Source organism: Pipra filicauda, unplaced genomic scaffold (genome assembly GCF_003945595.2).
Source record: "Pipra filicauda isolate LSUMZ 115617 unplaced genomic scaffold, ASM394559v2 scaffold65_size3143899_pilon, whole genome shotgun sequence".
NCBI lineage: Eukaryota > Metazoa > Chordata > Aves > Passeriformes > Pipridae > Pipra > Pipra filicauda.
Window position 1 is genome coordinate 540,506 of NW_024104820.1, and position 21,887 is coordinate 562,392.

At 37.2% G+C, this 21,887-nt stretch overlaps 1 protein-coding gene across 3 annotated transcripts in view; it reads left to right on the forward strand.

Annotated features, from left to right (window-relative positions):
- NEBL (nebulette) overlaps positions 1 to 21,887 on the forward strand; it is a 251,660-nt gene that overhangs the window by 167,233 nt on the left and 62,540 nt on the right. Inside the window, exons 10-13 of one of the 3 annotated variants that reach the window (XM_039388523.1) lie at positions 5,498 to 5,608; positions 13,219 to 13,320; positions 14,892 to 14,993; positions 21,626 to 21,733. The exons of the other annotated variants lie outside the window; for them this stretch is intronic. Of the exons in view, the coding sequence (XP_039244457.1) occupies positions 5,498 to 5,608; positions 13,219 to 13,320; positions 14,892 to 14,993; positions 21,626 to 21,733 (423 nt within the window). The remainder of the gene's footprint in view (positions 1 to 5,497; positions 5,609 to 13,218; positions 13,321 to 14,891; positions 14,994 to 21,625; positions 21,734 to 21,887) is intronic. 3 annotated transcript variants of the gene reach the window in all.

A 21,887-nucleotide genomic window follows, 5' to 3' on the forward strand; every position in this document is an offset into this window, starting at 1 on the left:
TCTTGTTTTTACTTTCTCCTCTCTTAAAGATATAGTTTAATACAGCCAGTGTGTGAACATGCTCCTAAATCCATAATATTGACTGTATTTCAATAAGCATTCCTCTAATGCAGTGATATTTTTTCAGACAAAGGAAAATACCAAAAGAAAGGACTGAAATCTCAGGACACATTGTAGAGAAATGTTTTGATATAAAACAGTGTTTTAATCAAGGCTATATTAAGCAAATATAATAACATATATTTTAGTTTTCTTAGTTTGAAGTGGAACATATATACACTCAGGTTAAAGCAGCACAGTAGCTGAAATGTCATTAATGTGACATTTCACTGAAAAGTGAGTTATTAGAGGAATTACAGTAGAAATAAATTAGGAATTAAACTTGTATAACTGTTAGCTCGATTTATAAAACATGAGTTAACTATTTTGCCACAGATTCACTCCCGGATTCATTCCAAATTATTATATTCTACATTAGTTTACACAAATGGGATTAATTAACATTGCTGATGTGGCAGAAGAGACAAATAACTGAGACTAAAAGTGAAACCATTGATTCATCAAAAAAACCCTTTTAAGGAAAAGACTGACTTTTATTTGATAGTTTTTGAAGGTTTTCTTCAATCATACAACAGTCATAGAGAAACAAATATGCATATAGGATGAGATACTTAAGCAGAAATTTTCCCTGTAAAATTCATACCATTCCCTTAGGAATAGTTGCATTATAAATCATAATCTACCATAAAACTTAAAGATATGCTGACACATTTTTCCAACTTGTGGTTACAGTTGCAGTGGACCTGAATTTAATGCTACTTTGAGAGAGATCTCAGGGGATTTTCTAGTGAAAATGTTCTCCACAGTATTCAAATCTAATCCATATTGTGCCTATCACTGTGGTACCTAAGTAGCTAATACAAGGATTTCACATTCCAGCTGGGTCAGGATGTGGCAGAGAGGGTTTTTGCTGCATCTGTCTAGCTGGGTTTGTGAATTTACAGGTCATCACTTCAGGAGGAGACTACAGATATACCATAGGAAGGAGTGAGAGCAGCACCAGCTGGCCATTATGCCAGTCCTCCTGCAAAAAGGCTGCTGCAAGCACAGAACTGCAGTCTGTTTCTCAGTTATAGTAAGCTGATTTTACGTAGGTGCTGATTTCCTGAGAGGTGGAAAATACGAGTACATATCCTCCTTCCCATCCACGTTGGAACAAATTTACACCTTTGACTCCTTTTTCATGCTTCTTGGATGAAATGCTGGGCTTGAATGCTTTTGTAGCCAGATCAAGCGGGAGTTTTCTCGCTCTGTGGTGCCATGTTCTTGGCAGATGCATCTGCCAAGCACTTGCATCTGGACTAGGGGATCATGGTGCAGAAAGAAGGAGAGCCACTGACTCTCCCTGCTGCTACCTGCTAGCACAGGCTGGCATACCTGTTCTGGGGGATCTCCTTACACAGGTGTGCTCTCGGCAAAGGATCTCTCCCATGATTTGATGTTTGCTCCTGAAATGGTGCTGCTGCACTGCTGCTGCCCAGCAGCTCTGTCTTCAGCCTACCTAGATCTAGCCCAGTTTAGTAATTTGATACACTGTTTCAAATCACACTCATCATTTAGGAAGTTGGGGGCAACTAGGGGAAATTTCCCATTTTTCACAAGAAAATGGGATTTCACCTACACTGTCCTCTCCAGAGCAAACAGACTACCACAGCACCATTGACCACATTTGCATGCAACTCATATGGCAATTGTCAGTAACTTCAGCAGAGCCAGGACCTCATTCTGTAGGGTTGCAGCCATGCAAGGTCAGCACTGGCATATGGATCTTGCCACAATGGAGAGTACAGTGCCCTGACAAATGTGGTTCTCTTCCAGTGGAGTTTTTCCCCCATATTGACTGTATTGATACATGCTCAATTCCCCTTCAAGATACTCAGGAAAGCCTAAAACAAGGCCATCTCTGTTGGCTTTTTCATGAAACCCACATTTGTTCTTTTGTGTTTTATGTAGAACTGGCACAAAGATGTAAATAAATACCCACAGAGAAGGACATCTGTCTAAAATTGTAACCAAAGAATCATGACAGTCTTTATGGGAAAAAGTGTTTCAGGAGAATGAAAAAGAAGTTTCATAGCCCCACATACTTGGGTGGCTTTTCTCATTTTCATTTTTTTCCTCTACACAGGAAATTTGACTGTTGACTTCTAAGTAGCTTTCTTGAGGGTGAGCAACCAGATTTTGCTCCCGCTCTCACTTTTGTCACCATTGTCGCCAGGGTAAACTAGAGAGAGAAGTCCCTGTCCTCACTGAGTAACTTCACCTTCCTTGCCAGTCTACAAAAGCTCTCACCAATTTCCCTGTTCTCTGCAGTGAGAAAATAAAATTGATGGGACCAGTCTAGGCAGGGAGCCTTCAATGTTGATTTTCCTGAGAGGAAGTGGACATATTTTTGAAAAATTGCAGTTTTCCTGTGGAAAATATTTCTTAAGGAAAACTTCTGATCATTGCTAGCTCTGTGCGAAGTCTTTTTCTTGTCTGAAGATCAGACAAGATTCAGTATACTGAATACTTCCTTACGTAGAATGATTTTTTTTTAATAAGGTGTCACAAACAATGATAAAGGTATTTAAAATTGCTTGAAGGGAAAACAATGTTGGAAAAAAGTAAGTGTTTCATCACTTTTTTCATCACTTTATTTCTGCCATAGGAAGTGATTGCACTGTTTTTCCTCTTATCTGAAAGGAATAATCTAAAGCAAACTGAAGGCAGTTTAATTTTCTCCTTTGCACAGGGCAATACCTCAAAGAGTAGCTATATGTCAATGCTTAACGGTATTTTCTGTTTGGTTTTAAAGATGATGAGCCAAGTGAATCTTAAGCAATATTTACAACTTCCAGAGAAAGTTTCAGAGGGTTTTTTTAACTACAATAAAAATTTTGTGATTTACTGCATCACTTACAATCATATTACACATTATCAGACTGTTTAATGTAATTATTTAATTTTTTTTATGGTATGAAATGTCATGTTCAAAATTTCCTCTGTTTTATGGTGGCAGGCATTAGTCTCCTAGACTTCTGTACTTTTGTTTTACATGAATACACTTGATAATCTAATTCTCTGTGTAGAGATTAAATTGACATTTTCTGTGTTTTTGAACATTTCCTCCTACAAAATCCTACTTTGTGGATTTTAAGTTCAGAGCTCAGCTTACTGACTATAAAGGGAAATATATAAAAAAATGTAATAGTGTTTAAAGTATGACAAAACAGAGGGTCAGAGCTAGGTTAAAAGAGCACAAAGCCTTCCTTAATGCAGCTTCCTATTGACACACTGGTGTACAAGAGAGATAAGAAAAATAAAAAATGAGTACTTACAAATTAGTTCAATCTGAAGTCATACCTACTTAAATAATTACCTTACATTTCTCAAGTTAATAAATGGTGCCACTAAAGGGTAGAGGTTATGTCAGTGACCTGTAATGCTTGATCTCTCTCTGGAGTAGTTTCTTATGCCGATTTGATAAAGGAAATTCAGTTTAGCTAAAACTTGAAAATTAACATGAGTTGAGAAATAAATGTACGCACGCTAACCTGTAAAATAATGGTTGTAAGACTATTGATGAAATAATAATAATTATTCTTTCATGCTTCCTTGAAACTGATTTACAAATCTAGGAATAGTTTTGCACTAAAATGTCCAAAACTAAACTAGACAGCCTTTGAATTCCTCCTAGCCTGTGACTGCTTCTAGATTACTTCAGTGAGTTAATTGGAATAATCTGAAATAATAGAAAGAACACAGATGCCAAATAGCAAGTGAAATCTTACTGCCTTAATAAAGAAATGGTCATCTTTTCCAAGATACTGGATACTGAATTGTAATTTCTGTTAATTTTCTCACGGTGGGAGTTGATGTGCTGTTGTGTTTTGATGTCGTCGTTATGTAACCCACTTGCCAAGAGAAAAATAGACATGTTGAACCAGCAAAGTGGTAATGTAATAAAATATTTGTAAATTAGTAGATTTTGGAAGTAACTGTATGGGGCTGCTTTTCAGAATCATGTTAAGTGGGGGGGGAACATCTTAAAAGTGACAGTGTAAGCAAGGAGAAGTTGCAGAAGAGTTTTTGTGGCATATGTTTGTATAGTAATTACACTTTTGCAGGGAATCATTTGTTAGCGATGCTTCGGTCTTGTTGAAGATTATGTGCTTTTCCATTTGCCAGATGTAGGCAAGTTATGGATTCTTTTTGTTTCAATTTAAGTTGTGTTTGTTTCTCCAGAGGCCTGATCATGTTTCATTGTATAAGGAGGTGGCACATTTTAAGTTTCCTGATTTGATAATTTCATTCACATAGTAGCAGTGGAAAAATACCCCCACCCCCTCCTTTTTGTCTTAATCTCTCAGCCTATATATTATTTTGTAATCCAAGATAGTCAGAGCAGATACTAACATATTGCCTTGAGTACCCTACTCTGTGACTCAGACGAAATTGTGCTGCTTTAAACAGAAACAGATACAGCCTTTTCTCACAGTCCTAAGAGTCTGAATCACCGTAGTTGAGAGTTCTCTCAAAACTTTCACAGTATTCTTCTATTGCTCTCAAGGGTTTTAGTTTCAATACTACTTCTGATCATCTATCAATCTTATTTAGTATTTGCTGTTTCCTTGGGGATTATTTTAGTGCTTGTTCATGAGAGCTGTTAGAAAATGAATTTTCTTGATGCTTGCTGCTTTTTAGGCATCAAAACCTGGTGAATTTTCTTAATATAAGCCTAAAAGCTTCTGACAAGGATAAGTGCAAGATCAGCTTTTTGGGCAGTTCTGGTATATGAATATGTGTATACGTAAGTATAACACAGTACAGTGAAAGCTGGATAAATGCCCAATGTTGAGCTCCATTTCTATTATAAAAATAAATGTGTTTATAAACTCACAATTTGATTACATTTTCCTTTACCATGATGTGAATTGAATGTAAATATTATTTTTCTTTGTGAACGTGGGGGCTAGTCAAAATGCATATTGTGCTAGTAGTTTCCTAGCAGCAGGAGAAAGAGAAGTTTGGGCTATGAGTATTTAATGTAAAACTGTTTGTTTATGAAAAATGCATAACCTTTTCCCCCCCCCCCCGAAAATGATGTGTTTTGAGCAAATAAAAAGCTTTTGCTTATCCTTTTCCCCGATCTGTCTTCTCACCTTGTTAAGCTTAATTTTCTGTTTCTGTATGTTGCTTTTTCTTCCCCCTGTCTACTCATACCTCTGTTGCAATAACAGTTGCAGAGAAATCTCTCTGCTGACTCTACCTTATATGTCTCTATTTTGGGTAGAAGCTGCTCTCATTTCATTAAGGAGCTGGTTCCACTAAGGAGTTTAATTATTTATTATGTATCTTCCTCAATACAGGCACACTATGACACTGGGTTTAATCCAGCTCTTGTTATTATACCTGTTCTACTCGGGTCGCAAAAGTATAATATTGCTTCTTTCAGGTACTCTATAAACAAAAACATGATGCTGAGAAAGGAACTTCAGATTACGCACGAATGAAGGAGCCTCCAGATGTTAAGCATGCCATGGAAGTCAGTAAACACCAGAGTGATGTAAGTACTCCCCCATCTGAAATGAGCGTGCTTGTTTTTCGGTAGATACATCTGCTACAGCTAACTGAAATGAACTGGGCATGGAATATTTTCATATTTTATTAGTTGGTATTTTTTTATACACTACTTGCTCTGAAGTTATTTGGGACATGATGTGTGTATAAAATATGTTGAGTTAACAGTATGTGACTTTTATCCTGAATTGCAGTGAAAAGTGGTTGTTACTCTTTATCAGTTATTTTATCAGTTATCAGTTTATTTTAACTGCTATTAGGTGCTATCACTTTGAAATAAAATTGCAAACAGGTTTTCTGAATTCACTTGTAGCTACTTGTACTTTGAAAGTATATAAAGCTCTTCATTTACATGAACGGCAGTGTTATTTCAGTGTCTTATGCTGTCAATACTTGGATAGTTCTTCAGGGGTGCTGTACAGAGGAGAGAATGGGGTCATTTCTACTCTGCTCTTGCACACTTTTATATGCATGAATAACTTTGTTCCTGTCTCATAAATACATATCAAGTAAGTTTCAAAGAATTTAATAGAATAATTTATGATTTATTTTGCAAAATCTGAGCCATAGAGTCCAGTTTGATGCCTGGCACTGGTTTATACCATTTGACCAAAGTATTTGTTCTTGTAGTATTATTTAGATAATTTACAAATAATTTACAGATACTTAGGAGTGCTTAGCAATATTTTGAAAGTTGGTTGTTTTTTTGTTTTTCAGCGGCTTGTTATCTTCTTTAAGTTTTGTTAGGTTTTCACAGTATAAAAGCCTAATAATAGTATTTACATTTTATATTAGAATCAAGTCAGGTTTGATTTCATGGTTAAGCTAGCTTATAGTAGCTCAATGCACCATTGCTTGGGGCAGAAATTCTACTCAGATTAGTGTCTTAAATGATACAAACATAACTTTGAAGAAAAACGTATGTTAGTTTTAGGTTTTGTAAGAGCTTACTTATAAGAAAAGTAAATTTTAGGAGAAGATTGGTTAAAATAGTGAGGTCGTTTTAAAGGGTACACAAAGCTATTAAGAACAGCTGATGTGTAATTACCTTTAAAGTTATGATCCATTTCCATTCCCGTTAGGTAAGTCAAGTAGACGTCATTTTGCAACTGTTTTTTCCTTAGATACATGGGATATTTTTTTGCTTCTAATAGTATAGAAAATGAAGCTTGGGTGTTCATTTTGAATTATCTTAAATTTACCCTATCTTGCCTACTGACAGTGTAACAAACACTCCTAGGTTATGTAGGCTGAAAACTAAATGTCAATATTAGATATCTGTGTGTGCAGAATCTTGACAGCTGGCTGCTGATTAAAAGGCTACTGGAAAACTTCAGGGAAGCATTATGTTTGAGGAATAACTTTTTCTTCTGCTGGGAAATACCTACATTGGAACTCCCAGCAGTAATTTGCGACCTGCCTTGATTACAAAATTCCCTCTTCCTGTCAAACTCTGTCCATCTCTGCCGTTGGAAGCATCAGGATGTCACGCTGACAGAGCGTAGGAGCTGGAAACATGCATGTCTCTCCCCATAAACCAGAGGGTTTTTCTTACCTAGCAGTAGAAATGATGGTGGACTACTAGGGAAGAAAATAATGTTGGAAAGAGAGATGAGAATCACCCTCAGAGAAAGTGGTGGGACCAGGAGGAATATGAGATGAGTTTCTGTATCGAATTCATCATGGTCTGAGGATTAGTACGCTAGTGCAAACCCTATTCCCCTTCTACAGCTGTACATCACCTGCTAACAGAATTAAGGAGAGCAGGGTACAGATGTGAGGATAAATGGAATTCAGTTGTTTCATCTTCTTTCACTCCTAGAGCAAGCAAAAAAAAAAAAAGGAAATGAAGGCAAATGTAGGAGGAAAGGATATTTTGGTAATTAGGAACTTTTAACTGCATGTTAAAAATAATGAAAAATTATGAAGGAAATTATTTTCAGCCTGAGTAAACTTCAAAAACATCAAACAAACCATCCATATCCAACATAAAACTAACCAGTTAGTTTAATTGTTTAAGAACAAATTCTTTCTGGTTGCTTGTGAATAGCTGCAGTGCAATGGGCATATATCTTTATCACACATAAAGGAGAAAGTTACATAAATCCAGTTACTGTTCAGGAAAGTTAAACAGCTGCTGTTGGCTTCATGGTGAATAGCTGTGGATTCCATGTTTTGTAAGTACAGGTTTAATTAAGAACTGTGTTGAGTTTTCATCTTTGAGTCATGGGATAGTGAGCATCCCAAATGTGGAGCATTTTTCTTTTCAAACTATTTGAGCCTATGTGTTTAGTCACAGCTTTGGAAGTACAGGGAAAAAGAAGGGAAACTATAGAAGGGCTAGAAGGACAAAGCTCTTTTATCCACCAGTCAGTACAGTTTACCTATGGTGCTCCCATATGCATGTTTACCTACAATGCTCTTCCAACTCAATTCAACCTTTACATGGAGGGTTTGTATCTAATAAGATTAGGATGTGTTTAAGACTATTTTCTCAGCCTTAAAATAAGGCTGACATTTATACTCAACTCTGTGAAATGCATAATTTCCTTTAAAAATTAAAACTATATTCACCTTACAAAACAACTGTGCTGATATTTTGAAATTGTCTTGAATATCATTAATATGCTTATCTATAAGTGTGGGCAGAAGCTGTGTACCAGGGAAATACTGTAAAATCTCCTGAACAATGTGATCATGTATAAGAAAATAGTTTTTCTGTTTTTCATATTAGATTGAAGAAAATTGCTCTTGAAGAAAAGCGACTTTTTTAATGATAGGAAATATACTTGAAAAAGAATTTAAATACTACAGAATGCTTGGACGAAAGCGTGTTTTTCCAAACCAGAGTACTTTTCTCTATAAATTGTTTGTGTTTCGTGAAGTGAACGTTAATGATGTGACTTTGGCACACAAAGTCATTTGCAGAACAATGAAGTAGGGACCATCAGCCTACTGATGTCTGTGCTTGACTGATGTCATTTAGCTCATCTGGAAGTTTCCAAACTTGGGACCAAAACTAGGGGGTGACCCTTAAAAAACCATCAGGTGACAAAATACTGTTTTGCCTTGTGTGTAGCTGAGGATCATGTGGACAGAAGAAATGTAATTGGACAGTGAAATGACATGACAACGAAGTTTCTAAAGCAAAGAATTGTGCCTACATGGAAGCTGCATGTAGCATTTGATGAAGATACTCAAAGCTGTGGATCACAGTTTTGTGTGTTCCATGCCCTGGTGCATCACTGGGCTTTATGAATAAGAAAACACTGTTAAATATTTGTACAGCAATTTAAACATTCTACTTGGTTAAAATTACGGGTTCTCCTCACAGCATTACATGGTATGAAATAAGGAAAGGGTTCTGATTTTACAAAGAAGAAAACTGCAATAGACTCATATGTGGACATTTAAAAGGCAGTTTGCAGATCTGAGGTTGGAGCTCTGGTGTCTTTTCTCTTTTCACTTTTAAAATGTTAGTTGACAGTTGGGCAAACTTTTGATGGATATGTATACACTTTCCACTCCACATAATGCCAGTAACAATAATTTATAAGTTTCGCTCACCATCTAAATTTGAATATTTAAGAAGTCTATATTGTCCTAGGAGTAAGGTTTTTTACTTGTTCAGGATATTGTGCAGTCACAATCTTCACACAAAAAAAAGTACATTCTTTCTGATTAAACCAAATCTGCAGATCTTAAACCTGATGCACTTAAACACCATCAGTAACATACTTGAATGTTGATGTTTGTTTTGATGCAGACCATGTTAAAGTCAAGCTTCTCCTGGCTCTCTGTTCAGCATCTGCATTAGAAAAATCACCTTTGACTGACTAACTTTCTGCTGACGGTGGTTGTCAACAGTGGGTCCCCCTGGACCACTTCCAACTGGTGCTGAAAATGATGTTTACTCCTGATGTAATTGGGACCAATCAATTTTCAAGCCCATTACTGGAAAGGATGACTGCATCAATCTGTAATGGGCCAGAAATGTGTTTGTCTCTTCTACTCAAGCCGGAAAACAGTTTTCAACATCCTTTGAGTGGGGATCAGAAAAGCTGTTGCCAATGATGATTGTCACCAGCTAGTTATTTTCTTAGTGTTGATGGACCCCAAAGTGCAGATGAGAGAACAGGGGGCAGAGACACAGCTGACAGGCTATTAGTTAGTGGACTTACAGCTCTTAGAAAATACTAAGCAGGGACAAACAGTAAGAGACAAATTCTCATGCAGATAGGTGTGCCCAGCTTCTTGTTGACTTCTGTGCATGCATCTTAAGAGGACAAAATGTGTTCATAGCTGCTTGTGCATATTTGAATAATTCATTACCTATAGCTTGGAATAGTTTTAATATCGGAAAAGGTGAGAAGATAAAAGATTGAAGGAAAGTTCTGAATCTCTTAAACCCAGGTTTGCTTGGCTCATCATGTAGAAGTTTCTCTTTGTTGGCTGACAACCTGAGGTGTTTTACAGCATTTTAAGAAATCTGCTTATTTTATAGCATTGTAGTGCATTCCACTGGCACCATCATGAAAGGTGAAGCACGTTCAAGACCCTCAGCTGGAGTAAATAGATCAGCATGTTTATCCTCAGTGGACCTTGTGCCTTTTTATAAGAGCTGCATGGTTGGCCCTAATAAAATCAGTCTAATTATGAGCAGGCCCTCAATATTTTCCATGCTTTGCAAAAGCTAGTCACAATTCAGAGTATGTAATCACATTTGGGATTAAAGATGAGAAATGTCTTTTGTTCTGATTATAATTTTTAAAAAATATTCAAGTATGTAACCACTTTTTATTGTGAAATTGGGGTAGAAACCCACTTTAAATTTAGTTGGTATTTGTAATTTACTGTTTTCAACTTCAAAACTCGAGATGGTATTTTTTTTTTCTCTTTTGATCCCTGCTTCTTTCTCACTTGCATTTCCAGCTGATCTGATGTAACTCTCCATTTAGGTCTTCCACTTCTGCTCTAAAGTTGTTGGTGTCTCAGTTATTTTTTACTATGCAAAGGCCAGTTGGAGCAGATTTTTTGTAAACCTGTGGTCCTCATTGCAAGGAGCAATTCTTGAGCCTTTGGCAATGTTTTTTGATAGGGCCTGAGCAACGCCTTGAAGTGAATATTGAATAAGGGCATCGTGTAATGCCTGGAAATTCCAGTCAGGGTATGAGCCTCTTGGTAAGGAGCTGAACCAACTCAGGAGAAAAGATGACCCCTTTCCTTCTGCTGTTACCTTTCTTTTGTTGCTTCTCCCCTCTTGTAGTCTTCTTCACTTTCCATCTTCTTGATGCCCACGGGTACACACACCAAGCTGGTTGCTTTACCCTGCCTACATCTGTTCTCCTGCTCTCTCAGAATAGCTCTGGTTTTACTGTTCTAACATAGCACTATTAAAAAAAAAAAAAATCACTAGACGGAACAGAATAGCAGCTGTGTAATAGAGGCCAGCACAGTGTCCCAATGGGAAAGGGTCAGCATCCAGGGACTGAGGTTATTCAGGAAATGGGAAACATATTTTTTCTTTCTTTGGCCTACCTCTGACAAACTACTGTTCTGCTGCATAACATTTTTATTCTCACCGGAGTATGACAAGCTGCAGAATGGAGCAAATATATATTGCAGACATTTGTAAAATGCTAGATGACTTTCTCTCCGACATAAGTAATAGGTATACTGGTTTAGGTGCAGGAAGAATAATAATTCACTCAGGGAAAGGTATAGCAATTGGCCTTGCATCTAATATAATTGGAAATGGTGAAATATAAAGGACTGTTACTGTCTTATTTCTCCCCCCCTTTTTTTTCCTGAAATTAACCACAATCCATTATTTCATGTACTATATGATCATGTCATTTGGGAGCAATAAGTGACCACATTTCCTCAACTTCATCACCACTGTTCTTGATTCTCTGATGTTAAATTCACTATATTCCTAATTTCTATTTTGAGCACATATGCTGGCCTTTAATTTGCAATTTACATGGATGATAGGGTGCTATTCAGAAACCTGTTTCTGCTGCCTTTGTGGTTTTCACCTCACTTCATGTGGTCATTAGGATGAACAGCATATAATTAACTAAATTCGTGTAAAGTCCTGAATTGCAAATGCCTCTCTGGACATCTAGTTTCTTAAAAATATCTAAACATAACCAAAATAAATCTTCTAGTGGTTTAAACCAACTTTGAAAATCAACTTCTGTTTTCTAGGTATGTGATACTTTGGGCTGTATTCATCCAACCTATTTGTTTGTTTAATTTATCAGTGATTAAACTTGTGTGTCAGTCATGGCAGATTAAAAATTATAAGATCTATTTGTGGGCAAGCAGCCAACAGCGAAGCCTGTTTAGCTTGTCTACTTAGCTGAAGCCATATGGACGCAAAATTACTTTCCTGTTGCATGTAAAATATTTGCCAAAAAGAGAGATTTTTTCTTTTCTTTTTGCAATAACATTTCTACAAATTATATTTGTTGCTGACTGCTGCAGCTTATGAGTTTGTTGCATTGTACCCAGAGTGAAACTTTACATTGAAAATAGGACCAGAGGTTATGATGAGAAGCTTCAAGCTGAGAACTTTCTTGCTGGTGAAATACTATCTTGTGAGGTTGATAAACTTTGTGAAGCAACAGAAGAAAACCTTAAGGATTTTCCAGTAAAACAGGAATTATTTTGATACTTTCTATTTCCTGGAAACTTTATTTTATATTCTCAAACTTTTGCCTGAAACTTCAGTTAGTCAGACACTTTGAATACCAGGGATGATTTTCCTAATAATTCAGAATAATTGGAAATTGGCTTAGATTGGCACATGTGCTACAGCAAGGAAAAAGTTCACAAACCCTGAAGAGGGAAAAGAAGAATAATTTGAGAGCTCTGTAATGTCCCTGAGGACTATGTTGTTCCTGTGATTGCTTTGCTAAATGGAGAATGTTTGGACTCTTCTACCTGTAGTTTAGCCTGCTGGCCAAAGTTTTCTGAGCCCACTCATTATAATAGTTGCTTTTGCACAAACAGAGATTCAGTCTTGTACTCAACATGCTGGAACACTCAGCCTTCTTGTTCCCGTTATTGTGTAAAGGAGCAGATAAGTGGCGTTGTGGGGATGCTGAGGTAGAGTTGTATCATTGAATTACGTACCAGCTACATGGCTGTCTAGTATAGAGAAAGACATTCACTGTGGAAGAATTACAGTTTCTGTTCAGTGGAGCTGCAATCTGCTAGGCTGCAGTGCTCAGTAACAGAGGGGGGTTAGTTTATATTAGAAAAGAGTACAACATAGGAAAAAAAAGCTGTACTCTTAAAAATCCTCTGAAATTTAATGATAAAACCTAATATTTCAGTCTTTTCTACTATGCTTCTAGGCAAAACCATTTTTCATTTTCATATTGTATTTTATGCTTCTGAATTTCTTCCTTACCCTGGTAACCTGTGTGTGGGTCTTACTATATAATCTCTGTCAAGCAGAACTGTGTTGGAATAAATTAGGAAGAGTTCTATTGAATTTGATGGCTGAGTTGATAGGTCATTCAAAGCTTATTTATAAACTTCAAATATTTTTGTTTATTTTAAACAAAACTGTTTTTTGTTTCACAGGTATCCTATAAGAAGGATGTGCAAGATACTCATAGGTACACTGAAGTGCTGAACAGGCCAGACATAAAGATGGCAACTGAGATAACAAAGATAATAAGTGATGTATGTTCTCCTTTTACTCTATTTGTATGTTTTTAGACATGTAATTTTTTAAATCCAATTTCAATCAGATTTTTTTAGAATGCTGCTGAAACTCTCCAATGTCATGAGCAGAAAACCTACAACCCCAAATCTGATAGGAGATTTGATTAAAAAAAATCAAACCCCGACAAAAAAAACCCCAGTGTTGCCTGATATTTTAGAAAATGAAGGATTTATCCTTTTTTGATGTTGACAGTATGATCTTAGCAATTATTGGTAACTGATCTAAAGAAAACATTGAAATTACTAAAGTTGGGTTTTTTTCACCTTTATTCATGATAACCATTTTTAAAATAAATCATATGCTTGTATGCTATACTTCACTTCAGAAGACATGGCAAGCCTTTTTTTGCCTTGGTGCAAGAGAAGCTTGCATCCCAGGACTTTGCTTCCTTTTCCCATCTCAGCTGGCAGCGACAGGAAAATGTAATTCCCCTCTGTCCTTCCAAGAACTGCTTCTTGCATGCGGGCTCTAACTCCCCTCTCGAATTCTGACTGTGGCTAATGGACAGGTGAAGGAGCAGTTTGAGAAGCAGCAGTGTGTGATGCAGTTTAATATTTTCTTTTGACAAGTAAACAATGTATATATTAAAAGCCCTGAGTCAAGCTTGTAAGTAACTGATAATAATTAAATGTGAGACTGACTAGGCACATATGGAGAGACAGTTTTAGGAGATCTGAGATTCACCTTTTAATATTCAGGACTGTTTGAAAACCAAGAGCCCCTATTACACATTATGCTCAACATGCAAATTTACTAATTGCTGTTCAATCTCTCTTGAGTTAGAGTGGCTTTGGGACTTTTATTTCTCCCAGTCTGTTGTTTTGACGTGTCCTTGCTGATTCACAGTGCCTGAGTAATACAAGAAGCCTATTTTAGGCAATGGATAATTTAGTTTGTGGTATTGCAAAGCACCTATTGTTGATTCATCTGTGCTCTTTTCTAATGCATTGTGGGAAAAAATTGCAGCAATTTGCATGGAAGGCAGTTCAGCTGGAGGGATCACATAACACCAACCTTGTGGGACTAATTCTGCGCTGCTACACCAGTGCAATCTCACTGACACCCAGCAAGATCACAGTGGTAAAACTGCGAGTGGAAGTTGACCTTACATTTCAGAAAAAGCTGCCCCTCAGCCTAGTTTTATTTCAAGACTACTTTCAGCTGCTACAAATAATCTTGCGTTAACGATAGACCCTGTCATAAGAAATGCTGAGCCACTGTAATTCATGCTGTCTTGATCAGGAGGACAATATTTCTCAGGCTGAAGCTGTGCATTTGGTTAAAGTTGAATTTTGTGAATGTTGTGCACTGTGTTTTACAATAGGTAAATTTTATGTTGTTAAGAAGTTGAACCCTGAGAAGAGCTTTATTCAGAGCTGATCAGAATGGTAGGGTCAATATAGATCATTAAATGAGACTTTTTCAACTAGCTTTAATGCTTACATTTCTCTTGATAAAACAAAACCAAACATTTTATTAGTGATTCATATTCCTTTTTCTTTTTCTTTGTTTTTTTTTTTTTTTTAAGGCTGAGTACAAGAAAGGAAGGGGAGAGATGAATAAGGAGCCTGCTGTACTTGGAAGACCAGATTTTGAGCATGCCAAAGGAGTTTCAAAACTTTTAAGCCAAGTAAGATTCTCCCTTATTTTACAATGACTTCATTCAGATATCTCATTCCTAGAAATATTTAGATTTTTAGATAATTATCTCTAATTGCCTGAGGATTATGTTCCGAAACCTTTCATATAGTATTGCGAGGACTGGTAAATTTAGGATTCTTAGGAAACCAAGTACACATTTTTATGCAAAAATACAATGAACTTTGACTGTTACAACTCATCTCTTGTGGAGATGGTGTATATTTATACACATTATCTAGGATTTCTAAAATATTAACTGTATGTAATTTAGAGGCAAATTTTGCTACTTATTCAGTTTGAGTGGAACCTTACCCTGTGATTAATCCCACTGAAGTAACTGAGGTCTTTTGTGCAATTGCTTGGTAATGTGAGTAATGGGATCTGAATTTGGCCTGACATGTAAACTACCCGCCTTCCCTCCCCCTGAAACTGAACCTTTTATGTACTACTGTTATATATTAACCTCAAAAAAAAAAAAAAAAAAAAAGAAGAAAAAAAAAGAAAAAAAAGGAAAGGACAAATTACTTTAGTCCTTAATTAAAAAGAAAGCTGAAACAGAAATATTCCCTCTTCCTCTTAGTAGTTTTCTACTCATAAGATCTACACATAAGACTCTACTACAGATCAACCTCACATTGTAAGAACAGTTTTGACTGCTGACCTGTTTTTGTTACACTACCTTGCATAATCCTCGCTAGTAATCCTGTCCAGCTACCCTTGGAGCTTTTGTAAACCCAGGAACAAATTCTGCCCTCCTGTGAGAGGAGGATAACATTCTTTGATTGGAGAACACTGTGTTAGCCTTCCCAGAGCTACAAAAAACCCCAAAGTATAAGCAGTGTATATACTAGAACAGTCTCAGCATCAGTGATGTGTAATAAATACTTGTGATTTGGCTAGATGCTAAAAGTCTAGAACTACCATAAAGTGAGAATAAAGTGTCATAGAGAACAAGCTGCAAAACAGTGTAGTGTCTGCAGGAGGTTGAGCTCCTTTTGCTGTTATCCTTAGATACCTGCTGCATGGTTTCCTCTTTCACACTGGACCGTCACAAACTGACTACACAAAGAGAAAAAGAAGGAAATAAATGGTTTTTATTGCTTTGTTGATGATATGTTCAGAATCAAAATGAGTTTGTCTTTTCCAAATAGATTTCTGTCTTCCATTTTGTAATGGATCTTGTACTCATTCCTCTGCTGATGAGCAAGTCTGCTAAGAGATTATTTTGTGTTTAGCATCGTGCAGGCTAGGAAGTCAACTAGCGCTTTCTAGAAAGAGGCAGAGTGATGCTGCTTAGACCTGGGTGTCAGTTATAGGAAAGGGAGCTGTCTCTCATTTAGCAAACACCTTTAGTGGTTTTTAAGAGGGTTCATATCTAAATTTAGTGTGTAATGTCCTTTATTTCTACTCAGTTGCTGCCTAAACACTCCTTTCCTTACAGCCTATTTGAGAATCTAGTGGGCTGGCAGCTGCCTGTTGTTGCAAATGGCACCAAACTGGATCCCCTTCCAACAGCCCTCTCCATCTGCCCAAGCCTAGTACCCATGAGATTGTGTCCAACAATCTCAACAAGCGAAAAATATCATCTGGATCATGGGGTCTTGCAAGCTGATGCTGAGCCAGCTGCATGGAAGGCTTCGTCAATGCATGTTTTATCTCATTATTGTTAGATGTGCTTTTTCTCTTGGACAATGCAAGCTGCATCTGCAAACACTTTTATAATAGAGTCTCTTAACTGCCAGAGACTGGGATGGCAGCAGTTCTAGTTGAGATCTTTCTGCAGAAGGCAGCACTTACTGTGCATTTTTAACTTCTTTAGAGAGTCCAAATAGTGCAGAAGGTGTGGTAGGAAGGGAGGAGCGGTTGACAAAATGTATCGCTTGTGGTGGTCCAAACTCTGCAGCCACTGGCCCTGGATCCTTCCTTGTCTTGTCGTCTCCTCAGTCTGCACTGTTGTGACTGGTTGCAGTGTTTGTGATGGGGAAAGGGAGGCAGTGCTGCCGCTCTGCTGCCAGCCGTCTGCCTGCAGCAGCACGGAGGGTGTAAATACCGGGTGGCTCTTAGCAGCAGGGAGGTGCACTCAGCAATTCCCCCACCTCCTCTGAAGGGAAGGCAGTGGCCATGAGTTGTCTAATGTTTTTATATATTATTTGAATCATTATAACACTTAGACACACTAATCATAAATCAAAAGCACAGAAAAATGAAGATGACCCCTGTGTCCAAAGAGCAGGGTGGTGGGGCAGGATGAAGAATGCACCTGTGCTGGAGGAGAGGAAGAGACCTAAATATGAGTCAGTCATGTCAGTCCTCTTCACGCAAGGATCGTGAAACAGTCTTGTAACAATTACAAGATTTAAATAATAGTAAATTTAATGATCTCATTATTGTATCCAGACTTTCTGGCTTTTAGAGTTTCCATTTATTTCTCAGCAAATGGAAGGATTATAAACTTTTTGTGCTAAAGTAGATAATCTCCCCTAATAGCATGAATCTATAAGCTGCGACATGCAGAGAAATATTAGTTATTTGACCCTCACAGTAAATTTGCAAAGTTGGCAATTCTGATGGATGTAATGGGAAGAGAAGATGATAACATGTTTTAATGTGGTGCATATGGGTAGGTAATTTAGGGAGTATAGAGAACAGGAGCAAGAAGAGGTCAGGCAGCGTGGGTGTAACTAAGGGAGAAAGCAATCAAGGCAAGCAGGAAAGCAAACAAAGCAAAGAAAATAGTGTTAATGTTTGACTGGCACTCAAGGCTTTACAAAAATCAGTGTTTTCCCTCTCTCTCTCTCTCCTTTTTTTCCTTTTTAATTTTTTATTTAACAAAGCTTTCAAAAACAACAGCAGCAAAAATAATAGCTCCCAGAACTAGTGTATTTACCCACAGCATGTGGTAACCCTTTTCTGTTGATTTTAGAGCAAATTTGAAACAGAAATTGCGTTAGCTCTGTGAAAACATGAAGCTTGTCAATTTGCCGAATATACATTGTATAATTTGGGCTTTTTTTTTTTTTATTAAACAAGCACTTGTTTATGTACTCTTTATGTCTTCTAAAGTGTTTTATTAGCTTCTTCAAAGAGCTGCTGATATGATGTATTCCCCTTATGGTGTTCAATAACTGGTTTTAGAATGAATAATTTTGGATTTTCGTATTCGTTGCTGTGTCTGGTGCTTATTGTTTCAGGGATAAAATTGTTAAAGGTAGAACGTTTTTCAAAATGCACCTTCTCTGAGATTTTCAGTAACAGCACAAAGAGCCTAGGATTTTCTTAATCTTTCTTTGCTTTAAACTCTGCTAGTGCTTTTAGCTATGAATATTTCAGTTTTTCTCTTTGTTTATGTGACATTTCCTTCAATATATTTGTGTTCTAACAGGTTTTTCCTTTTTTAAAGACGTTTTCATATGGTCATGAGGAAGTGCGTTAGCTGTGTCTGCTTCATCCTGGGATCCCAGTGGCTGAATGATTCAATTTTTGTAGTTTCTTTGTAAATCTGAACAGTGGGTGATGTCATCCACTTCTGAAACTGAACACTCCCTGTGTGAACAGCTTTGAACTACAGATTTGATTTAGGAATGTTGCTGCTAAGCTTCAAAAGACACTGCTCTGTCCAGCTGCAATTTTGACTTTTATAGGTTTTGTGCAAGGCTGATGAGAACTTTGTTTATCCAGGCCTTATTTAATTCCAGTTTGGTTTTTCAGGGATGTTGTTGTGTTAAAAGCCTGCAGAGTCTGCTCTTTCTTATGCAACCACTAAAGAGCAAGCTCCATGCATTTCTTTTAAATTAGCACCCACTACATAATCTCTAAAAAAATAAACAAACTTAAGACTTTAATGAAGATGGTAAATAAGTAACCATCTTTTTAAGCCCTCATTAAATTAAACTCTCAGTTAATGATGAAATTGGAAGATAAGTGTCCACTAACAACTGTCAATTCTACTCCCACTTGTTTGCTCTTCCACCATATTACAGCATTGTTAAGACCTTCCCCCTTCAGATGGTTTAGAAATCACATGAAGTGTTTTTCTTCATTGTTTTTATTCAGAACCCTTTCTCTTAGGTACATTTTCTCTTTATAAACTGCGTTCATAACTTCATCCTGTTCAAAAGAAGGATAAATACCGGGTGTGTTCTTTCACCGTGACTCATCTTCTTTCTTTATCTTCTCCCACCCCACGCTTCCTTTCAAAAGGGGGAAAGAAACAAGAAAATGTTGATGAAAGAGAAAGTGGATGTCTGTCTAGCTTTCACTGAGACAAACACCCTGTGACAAGTCAGTTAAATGACTGCTGGAAGTGCTCTGGAGGTGCTGCCGGGGTCATTGGATATCACTGTGTATCCTCCATTTTGCTCCAGAGCGACCTGTGCCATGGTGCAGGGGAGGCAATAAGCTGAGCAGCAGGGCCTGGAGTTACCAAGACAGCCCTCACTGCAACAGGAACATTTACAGTCATACTGTTTGGGCTATCCTTAAATTTGGGACCTTCCTGCACTTTGGCATGAGGACACATGGCCCTGAAGGCACGGCAAACATCCTGAAGACTGGATTCACTGGCCCCCCTCTTTCCTACATTAGCAGCAATGTGATCTGAAGTGACACGAAAGAGGAAACTCTAGATTGAAATGCATTGCTAAAAAAAATCTTTTAAAAGGTGGCATGAAACATCTGCTGCTGGGAGATGGCAAACTAGTTGTGAGGAGAGGTCCCCTTAACACCAATGCTCTCCCATTTAACAAGGATCTCAAGGACCAAGATATTTGGTATGTGTGTACTGTTTGTGGCCATTTGTTGACCGGGCAGAAGGCAGCCTGCAGGAGCTGGATATTTGAAGTCTTGTGCATGATATGGTTGTGAAATGAATAAATGAGTAAAACACAATTTTGCTTGCTGTACTGACTTGATCCCCAGTTTCAGAGGCTTTTTGAATAACATATTCCAGCACTGCCTGATTTTCATTAGAAGGCACGTTTTGGATACACCTTTTAAAAGAGAAAAGTCCTCTGATTTATTCCTTCATTGCTCATACAGACCATGGATTTGCCTTTGTTTTTGTATTCAGATATATGCTTTTGCACTTGATCCAAAGCCAAGGCAAATATCAAACAATATGAACCAGATGAATCTACCAGAAGGCAATAGATACTCTCTTCTAGAGCTAGTGTGAAAGATTATGAAGTTCATCATGTGTTCAGATAAAGTTTCTCTTTAAAAGTAACAATGTTTTAGAATTTCCTTCCTTAGAAGAATTAACCTAAGTGCTGGAATTATGAAGTAGTTCTTGAACATACGCAGCTAATTTCTGTTTGGGTGGCTTAGTTTTGGTTATTAATGAAATATTGGGCATTGTGACTAATGATAATGAGGTTGTATAAGCTTAACCATGTTGAGGGTCTTTTGAGGTAAGGAAGAACTAAAAAGGAAAAAAAATCACTCTTCTCACAACTAAAGCTGAGAAAAAAAATAATTTTTTGAGGGAGATTGTTTGAGGTGGTTTAACCACTTTATTAGACATTCATGTGGGAATAGAGAAAAAAGGAGAAGGGAAAAATCCGTGTATTTATTTAGTGCAGAGCGTGGTAAATTATAATGGATGTTGCATAGGCTCAGATATCAGGTGTCTGACTAACATTCATGAAAGCAGCATAATTCAGACTGAACTTTATTCTCCTCTGTTATGCCCAGCTGTTGGAAAGAAGCAAACATGTGTGCATAGTCTCCAGATGTTTGATGGTAACGCACAAAGGGGGCAAAGGAGGGAGATACACTATTTGTTCAATTTTATATTTTCAGATTCTGAATTCAGTTCTTTAGCATGTTTTATGGAATTTTTGTGATAGAATTGCTTTTAATGCTGTTGTCTCAATATTTATATATTGCTCATTTCCTCTTACGTGTGTTGTCATTCCCCCTTTTTCTTTTGAACAAGAAGAAAAGAAAGTGAAAGTAGTGGCAGACAGGCATTTAATTATACTTTCTAGCACTGTAATGAGGTGGGCATTGTCCCCAGGAAAAGGCTGTACTACAGAGAGATTCCTCAGCGTCTCATGGGAAATTTCTGGTGGAATCAGAAGTAGACCTGGGGGCTCTGGTGACAGTCTAACAGCATGGCTGACATGTGGACCTGGTGGTGGGAAGACAGCTGAGTAGGAAGTTTGATTCTGACTTCCCACTTTCAAGTGGTTGAAAAATTCACAAATGATTTGTTTTATAAATTTTACAATTTATTCATCTTAGAATTTATTTATTTTTTTATGTTAGATACAAATTGAATGATTCTCAGTGAGGAGATTATTACTGCTAGTCGAACAGTTCTGGTTTATTTGATTACTCAGGTGAATCATATGGTTTTAGTTCTGTTTTCTTTTTATAAATCCTTCAGCGCCGGTAATTGCATATGACAATCTTAAAATTTTAGTAAAATTGGATACATAAAACTTGTTTTGAAACCAACACAAGACAGTCACAGGTGTGGCTAAACTGAGCTTTTTAAAAGATTGTTTAAAGATTTATGAATAAGGCAATTGCCTTCAATAAGTGTCTTTGTAGTCTGAATTCTCTGTGCCTTTTTTAAGTGCTATGTGTTAATATTAGACATATTTGTTCTGGTGAAAGGTGAAATACAAAGAGCGGTTCAGTAAGGAAATGAAGAGTCACCAGTACAATCCTCTTGACAGTGCTTCCTTCAAGCAAGCAAAGATTGCATCCGCCTTGGCAAGTGATGTAAGTTAATTGGCTTTGTATTTTACATGCATTTACATCCTGAATAACCTAACATTTGTTCACAAGTAGAATTTCTTTTGTCATCTTATGAGTTAGTCTGAGCTGCAGTCTCTGCTATACAGTGTGTAGCAGGTACAGCATGTTATCCATTTCT